The following is a 9,117-nucleotide window of genomic DNA, read 5'->3' on the forward strand; positions in this document are numbered from 1 at the left end:
TTTTAACTGCGAGGTTTCTTAGCCAGGTTACCATTTTTGCATTCGTATATCATGAGGCTAGCACGATGATACATTTATGCCCAGGGAAGTCGAGACAATTTCCAATCCGAAAATTGCCTAGACCGGCACCGGGAATCGAACCCAGCCACCCTCAGCATGGTCTTGCTTTGTAGCCGCGCGTCTTACCGCACGGCTAAGGAGACCCCTCGCCACTTCATCTCATAGCTCCTATTTCCATCCCATCAAAAACAAAGCAATGGAAAAGAATTTGGTTTGTTTATTATTTTTGTGATTTTTTCAGCAGTGAGCACGCATGTTGACAAAAAGAAGCGACGAATTTGGTGCCGTATTTCTTTGTTTAGCGATGAGATGGATATATGTACAGTGAGATGGAGATCGGAACAGTTCCCCTACATGTATAACAATAATAACGTTGCCTAAAAATTATCGTCCTATCAACGACACGCATCCACATCTGGCATCCCTGATCGCGAAGAGCGTCGTGATAGTTTTTGAATCCGCGCACACTCGCGGTTGTTGTTTATTCCTCCAAAACAAACGCCATGCGTTGGCGGCGCTAGATGGCCCCGCAAGGTGAGCGAAATTCTTTCGCGATCGCATTTTTACCTTTCTTCGTCGTGCGCGCTCGCACCCGGCCCTTCTGTTCTTGTTTGTGGTGCAAGACGCAGTCAAGCGGTCATCGTCGGGGTGTTGTTTACGTTTTTTGCGGGTGTTCGATCACGCGCGACTGTGTTCGCGCTTACAGGCGGTGCTGGTATATGCGCCGATCGTCGTCGTCGACGCCGTGCGTAACTTTATGTAGGTATATCGATCAGAAGGATAGATTTGCACGATCTACGACGACAGCGAGCGGCGGCGACAATGATGATGACGGTGGACGATCGAACATAAGCGCCTAATTTATGAGGCGATCACGGATGTCGCGCATACCGCGCTGGACGGGAGCCGTACCGATTTCTCCGCTAGAAATGCCATGCGATAAGTGTGCGGCGATCTGGGTGGAAGTTTTGCGAGGGAGAATTTCAACAGCGTGGCGTCGTCTTGGCGCTGACGACATTTTTTCAAGATGGAATTTTGTCGATAAATTTTGCTTTGTCTTCAGGTGGACAACGTGGGGGTATTTCCCGGGGCTGTTTGCATTTGTGAAGAACGATGCAAATCTAAGCCACCGGTGAGCCACGATTCGGGGATGTTTGCTGTTTTGATACAATTTCGTTGTTTTTTTAGTCATCGTTGGATGATTATGACCGCAAGGAATGCGAACGTTCGTTTAATCTTCATATTATGCATAGATAGTGGTGCGTGGTTTAATTTAGGCAAAAACAAATGGAAACATCCAGGTTATTATCCCTCATTTGAAATCTATTGTGGTCAACTGATTCACCGTCAGTTGTGTGAATATAAAAAATTTGCAGTATAACGATGATTTGTCATCTGGGGTGGATGCAGTTTATATTATATTGACACGATTTTATTCCTGCACCTGAAATTTCTTCTTCTTCTTATTGGCATTACATCCCACACTGGGACAGAGCCGCCTCGCAGCTTAGTGTTCATTGAGCACTTCCACAGTTATTAACTGCGAGGTTTCTAAGCCAAGTTACCATTTTTGCATTCGTATATCATGAGGCTAACACGATGATACTTTATTCCCAGGGAAGTCGAGACAATTTCCAATCCGAAAATTTCCTAGACCGGCACCGGGAATCAAACCCAGCCACCCTCAGCATGGTCTTGTTTTGTAGCCGCGCGTTTTACCGCACGAGTAAGGAGGGCCCCACCTGAAATTTAATGTTACTAATTAAAATGCAAACGATTCGACCACTCATTCCAGTGTTTGGTGCTGAAAAATACATTTTAAGATATTCACATTTGATGTCAAACATTGGCTTTCGCTGGTTGTCTCTGGGATTTTGACATTATTAGGGGAACTGTTTGACACTTCATCTCATAGCTCCCATTTTCATCCCCTCAAAAACTCAGCAATGAAAATGAATTTGATTTGTTGTTTATTTTTGTGATTTTTTTCAGCAGTGAGCACGCATGTTAGCAAAAAGAAGCGACGAGATTGGTGCCGTATTTCTTTGTTTCGTGATGAGATGAATATATGTTCAGTGAGATGGAAAACGGAACAGTTCTCCTATTTCTTACCGTGTTTGATTTTTGTTATATGAACAAGTTTTATGGCTTTTGCAGTATCGCAGTAAAAGTACAGTAAAAAGCGCAAAAACAATTGGCTTATAAGACTAATTTTGTCATCAACTTGTGTTACATAATGGGAAATGGGATTATTTTATAAATGTTTAAAACATGTACTTTTGACTTTGAAACGCGACACTCAAGTGATTACAACTAAAATTTCGCAAATAAAGGGTGTTCACATCATTTTCAAAGGTCAAAACCATTACGCCTTTTGAATTAATTATAACGAAATGCTGGGTAAAATGATCTCAGCGTATGTTCTTAATTTCGAAATTTTCGATAGTTTCCAAAATGCAGTCGAAGGAACAGTGAGTGCACGAGAAAATGTTATAAATGTTGCACACTCACCTCAGTAACCTACATCTTATGAAAAATTCGACATACAATTTCAAGTTGAACCTTGAGTTGAACTCTCCTGACAACTTTTTCTATTGTCTAACAACACTATCGTCAACATTTTCAATTATTTGAATAATTTCAGGTCGACTTTCCAAAGAACTCATATATTTAAGCGCTTCTATATAGTAGGGGAAAAGGTTCGGCTACGGGCACCCTTACGTTTCTTTCTTTCTTCTATTTTTTCTGTAAATTTTGAAATGACTTCAATTCTTCACTTGTCATGATATTGCCCACGCTAAGGAAGAAACTAGCAAGGTTTACTGGATGCTCTCGACTGTTTTGGATTTAGCACCGGGGATTTTTCGGCTTTGCAGTCACTTCAGCAATTAAAACGAATGTTTTTTCTTTGCCCGACGTTTCAATGGGCTATGCCATCTTTTTCAAGGGTTCTAAAATAAATATTACAACATAACATAATCAGAAAATACATAACAGAAAATGCACAAATCTTACAGAAAGGAACGTTTTTTGTCTGGTGGTTTGTTTTTAACATTCAGAATCGTCAGAACAATACAGTATTTCATCAATCCTATAGTGATTTACAATTATACAATTAGTTAGACAATGACAAATTTACACATTTCAACACAAAATTAATATTTACTATCTAAAAAGCGTCTTTAAAAAGTGGGTGGTGGGTCACTACTCTAGTCTTTTCGCACTACACTATTTCTGTTTAACCGTCATTTTGTAATTTCAATTTATGTATCAAAGTGGGAGAAAATTATTGCATACAAGTTATGTTAGTCAAAAATTTGTGTGTCGTTGTCATTATCATGGTTATTGTTTATCTGTTTATCTACATGGTTTGTTTTGGTTCTCATCTTTAGTGTGTGTAAAATGCCTGCATATGTTGTACTCAAACTGTCACAGTCGCTTCGTTTGTTTACCGTCTTGTCTGTGTTGATGATGTGGCAAACTTCCAAAACGGGGAGAGCCGATGATCTTCGATGGTTATCGAGAATTTCGGTACTTTCCAAATCGAAGCGATGGTTGTTGTTGGCCGAATGCAGAAGAAGAGCTGTTCTCTCTTTTAGGCGGCCAAGTTCATAGCTGTTGTAATTCTCATCGTTATTGTTGTTTTCCATGTCATTCATCAGTTTGTCCAATTTGTTTATGTCGCTCTTGTGATGTCCTACTCTCTTCTTCAGGTTGGTGGTGGTGAGTCCAACGTAGCTGGCATCGCAATCTCCACAGGGTATCTTGTAAATCACGTTGTTACGAAGTTCTGTTGGTATGTGATCTTTAGTCTGCGTAAACAAACTTTTGATCGTATACTCATTCCTCGTTGCGATCACAATGTTCGGAAAATCCGTTCTGAACATCTTGGCTAAACGATTTGTGAGGTTGTTTACGAATACCATTGGTTTATAGATCACGTCATCTTTGTTCGCAGTGGTAGTATGCTGTTTCCCTGAATCAATCATATGATTGATGAGACGATGCCGAAGGGATGCAGGGTAATGATTTCTTTGCAGGTGTTGATCAATTATGGTGTTTACTGTTGAACGAGGCAGGTTTGTAGTCAATTTTCGCACTCGTTGAACGAAATTGTTCACCATATTCATCTTCATGTGGAGCGGGTGTCCAGATAGAAAATCTAGGAAACGACCCGAAGCTATCGGCTTCTGATACCATTCAGTTTTGATGGATTGATCAGAAAGGCGCACGACTATCATATCCAAATATGGAAGTCTGCAGTTTTCCTCCGTTTCATGTGTGAATTGGATATTGGGATTGTATTTGTTGAAAATATCCAATACTTCCAAGACCTTTTCCGTTGGTAGCGCCAGTATTAGATCATCAACGTACTTTCTGATGACGGGCACGGGAAAGCTGATCTTGGTCATTACATTATTTAATAAGGTTTCCATGACCATATCAGCAATGGTTGGTGATAACGGGTTACCCATTGCTGTGCCCGATATTTGCGTGTAGTACTTCCCTCGAAAGGAAAAGTAACTACAATCGACACAAAACATAGAGATCTCTAAAAATAAATCGAGATTAATGTCTGTGTGTTTTTTTATCTCATCCCAGCATTCTACGATGGTGTAAGAGACCAATTCACGGGGAATGCATGTAAAGAGAGAGACGACGTCAAATGATACGTATCACTTAGAACTACTCACCAAAAAATAGTCTCTTCTCAACCAATTCTCACGAAATTTTTTATGTATATATAAACTTGGTTTTCGTCAGACTATTTCACTTTAGGCCGATATAAATATTTAAAATAGTATGTCTCCACCTCGTATTTTTTTGTTCGAAAATAAAAATTTGAGGGAGCAACAAAAACCTTTTCCAAAGTTTTGAGGATTTTCGAAACATTTTTTAACAAATCCGAAGAGATTTTTGATTTTCTACATTTTTATATTTGTTTAATAAAAAACACCCATCGAACTTCGTCTCGTCCAAAATTTATTGACACGATGAAGTATTTCTTCTTCTTGGCATTACATCCCCACACTAGGACAGAGCCGCCTCACAGCTTAGTGTTCATTAAGTACTTCCACAGTTATTAACTGCGAGGTTTCTAAGCCAGGTTACTATGTAGCCGTATATCATGAGGCTAGCACGATGAAGTATTTAGAATGGGCGAATATAATCGCAGAGGAAACGTAAAAACTTCTGTCAAAAGTCAAAGCGCTAAATGGCAAGAATAGATTTTCCCCCATCCACATCGATTCGCAAAACGGTACAATTTTCGATCCACCGGATGTAACCAATGAACTGGGGACTATCATTCGCATCAGTAAGTGGCTACACAGTCGATTTTCAAAGAACTTTCGAGTCTCGCCGAACTTGGTAAGTTCCCCAATAAACCAGCCCTTTTCGTTCTCCAAGCTTTCCTTCGCTCTTGCGGTCCGGATGGATATCGAAGGTCGTCGAGAGGTCAGTCGTATGCTGCGTGAAAAGCATGAGTCTGACGGAAGACTTGCTTTTTGCCAACATGCCTTCCGCCCTGGGTTACTCGTACTTTGATGGATGAGCAGGCGTACTCCAAAGCGCTTTTGACCAAAGGAAACACGTCGACCTAGATATTTTGAAGGCGATTAACCGCGCTTGGACCCCACTGGTGCTCAAGCAGCTGGTGGACTGGGGTTTCACTGGTAACCTCCTAGATTTTGTGCATAACTTCCTCATCCGCCGTCTTCGGCGATTCCACCTCCAGACCCTTCCCTGAGAAGACTAGGGTCCCGTAAGGGTCTGTTCTGGCCCTGTTTCTGGTTGCCATTAATGGGGTCTTCAATCGTCTCCCAAAGACCATCTACATTTTCGTCTACGCGGATGACATCCTGCTTGTGGTAGTCAGAGACACTGCGGTACAAACGCGTATTCTAACCTAAACAACGGTTAATGCAGTTCATCGGTGGGTCTCGTCGGTCAGCTTCACCATGTCGGCCGGAAAAAGCTTCCGCGGGCATGTGTTCAATGGACGGCATCGTCTCTCCGGCCCTAGTCTCAAGATTAATAGAAAACATAATGGATAACCGGAGACTCGTTAAGGTCCTCGGAGCCTCCATCGACCGAGGACTGACCTTAGTCCTTCATTTTCAAGCGGTTGAAGTCAGCTGCAAATCAAGGGCCAACTTTGTTAAAACTTTATCAGGACCGCATAGGACGAACAACGGGGCCACTCGGTATCGTATCGGTCAAGTACTATTGACAGCAGACTGCTGTATGGACTGGAACTGATTTGTGTAGCACGTCGTCAGCTTGCGAACATACTCTCCCCAACTCTTCAACTAATACCTGCGTATAGATTCCGGACTTTTTCCTCCCACACCCGCTGAGACTGCCTGCGTCGAAGTAGGTGACCTCCCATTTCGCTATCGTGTGAAAGCAGCCATTTGCCTAAAAGCATCCGCTTACGCTTCCGGGCTATCCGGAAACCATAGGAACCTTCTCCTTGTTCAAGGGGATCGGATCATTATAGCCGGCGTTATTCTCCCCTCGGTGGCTAGGGTCCAGTGCATTGAAGCGAGGAACTGGCACTCATTCACAGCCAACATAAACAGCTCCTTTGCGAGGCGCTTCGAAAGAGCGGACAACACGGAAGCTCTTCAAAGATCGGTCGCCGAGTTGCTGAACACCGAGGTTCCTTTTCGAGAGAAAGACTCGGATTAGGCGTTACTGGGAGCAACATAGCGGTCTCGGACAGCGTTCCTGAACAATGCAGCGCCTTATTGGCGGAAACCGCTCTGTTGATTGCCGCATACTACCCCCTCCGACAAACCGCTCCTAGTTCTGACTGATGCTGCCAGTACCATCGCTGATAATGAAATACCCATGGATCCAGGCCATCCTCGCTTGCGAACAACAGTCGACAACCTTCGCCTGGATTCCCGGGCACTGTGAGGTGCCAGGGAACGTCACTGTGGACATTCTGGTTGAAGTCGGTCAGCAAGGCCTCGGCTGACGTTAAAGCCTGTACCGAAAATATCGTCAGCCAGGATAGGGAAAACCAATGGGCTGCTTCCAGAACCACGTAATTGAGGAAGATCAAGGGTTGCACGGCACCCTGGAACAACATGCCCACGCCCAGTCACAAGGGCCAGCAAATCATCTCCCGCCTCCGCACCGGCCACACCCGATTCTCACATAATTTCGGCAGAAGGCTCTTTCGGACCGTTTGACCATGTTATTTACCGATGTCCAAAGCTTGACATTCTTCGCTCCAGCTACGGAATTTCAATAAACATAAGACATGCATTAGCTGGCGATACCGCTAGCGGATCTATAACAAAAGGTCGAAAGATAAAAGATCGAAAATGACAAAAGGTCGAAAAGACAAAACGTCTAAAGGAACATAAGGTCGAAAGGACAAAAGGTCGAAAGGGGCAAATGGTCGAAAGGCACAGAGAATCGACAGGGAAAACAATGTCGAAAAAGACCAAAGGTCGAAAGAAACAAAAGGTCGATCAAGAACAAGTTGATAACAAGTTGGGTGTATTCCAAAGTAATTTGTGAAATGCATTTAACTTCAAGCAGAAGTAATTCACTCATCTCATCAATCAAAGTCGAAGAATGAGCAATTGTCAAAGAAGGAGTAGTTGCCATGAAACAATATTATGAATATCTAGGTAGCTCTGTTAGAGTTAAAAACCCAGATTAATCCACCTAGCGGTGATGGCGCCTTTCTCGCGCAAAAAGGTAATAAATGTAGCCTTTACGCTTACACCTCGATGATGTACAAGAAAGGCAAAACAGTTACACCGTCTAATGTTATGATAAAAAAATAACACTAGTAGACGACAGATGGCGCTGCCAAAAGTTTATCGAATTTCCTATGTTCGAATTTTGACAATTTCATAGTGCTATGAAACTGAACGAAGAGCATACTTACGCCTAAATGCGTGCAACACGAGCATCTTTATAGTACGATGAAACTCTTAATGGGAGCAAGCCACGGATAAACTTCAAAAATATTCATAGAAGCAAGGCATTTTTCATAACACATTATTGTTGTATATGACTATGTCTCATCACTATTTTAATATTATCTTTTTTATGCGATTCGCAATTATTATGAAATTCAATAGTGATCAACAGCGTTTTAGTCTCTGTCGGATGCAACTTGTTGCAAGAAAATCGGTTAAGAGTTACTATGTGAAAAATTGGCTAATGTTTTTTATAGCATTTTGTGCACACACATACACACACATACACACACACATACACACACACGGACAGACAGACATTTGTTCAGCTCGTCGAGCTGAATCGATTGGTATATAATACTATAGGTCTCCGGAACTCTTATCAAAAGTTCGTTTTCGGAGTGAAATGATAGCCTTTCGGTACAACTTTGTTGTACGAGAAAAGGCAAAAAGGTGGTTGATTTGAGAAATGATTAAAACTTGTATTGTGCGAGATTAATTCTCTCCATTTCAGTTTCTTGTCTATTTAGACCTTTTGTCCCTTTTGACCTTACGTTTTTTCGACCTTTTGTCTCTTTCGACCTTTTGTCCCGTTCGACCTTTTGCCTCGTTCGACGTTTTGTGCTTTCGACCTTTTGTATTTCGACCTTTTGTCCTTTCGGCCTTTTGTCCCCAACCCACCGCTAGTTTATCTGTCCTCGTCTAGTTTCTGAAAGATGGAGGACTGTACCACCAGATCTTGATCCAGCTTGAACCTTCCGGGCACCCGAACCCGGGTATAAGTCCTACTCACGGAGGAGTGCGGGACTGGGTTAAGGACAAAAGGTTGAAAGACAAAAGGTCGAATGGGACAAAAGGTCGAAAGAGTCAAAAACTCGAAAAAATGAAAGGTTCTATTTCGACCTAATCGATCGATTAGGGCGGTTAATCAACATGCGGTTTTCGTTGGGTATTGAGCTGTTGAGTATTCCTTTTAGCTATGTAGGCTTTCTTTTAACGTGCGCATAATGGGGAAGCGTCATTAACAGTATAATGAAAAAATAAATTACCCTTACTAATTTGCAAGCAAACTAGAAACGGCTCGTGATAAATCAGTTTTAATCCAAATGAG

The 9,117-nt window shown here is 42.3% G+C and overlaps 1 protein-coding gene across 1 annotated transcript; it reads right to left on the reverse strand.

Annotated features, from left to right (window-relative positions):
- Positions 1-3,365: 3,365 nt before the first annotated feature.
- Positions 3,366-4,535, reverse strand: LOC134209061 (uncharacterized). Its single transcript, XM_062685043.1, has one exon. The coding sequence runs from the start codon at positions 4,533-4,535 to the stop codon at positions 3,366-3,368; it is 1,170 nt and encodes a 389-aa protein (XP_062541027.1).
- Between the last annotated feature and the right edge of the window lie 4,582 nt (positions 4,536-9,117).

Source organism: Armigeres subalbatus, chromosome 2 (assembly GCF_024139115.2).
Source record: "Armigeres subalbatus isolate Guangzhou_Male chromosome 2, GZ_Asu_2, whole genome shotgun sequence".
In the NCBI taxonomy this organism is placed as follows: Eukaryota; Metazoa; Arthropoda; class Insecta; order Diptera; family Culicidae; genus Armigeres; species Armigeres subalbatus.

What these genes read in the sequence shown, in the direction of transcription:
- LOC134209061 (XM_062685043.1), bottom strand. Translation starts at nt 4,535, where the DNA reads ATGGGTAACCCGTTATCACCAACCATTGCTGATATGGTCATGGAAACC.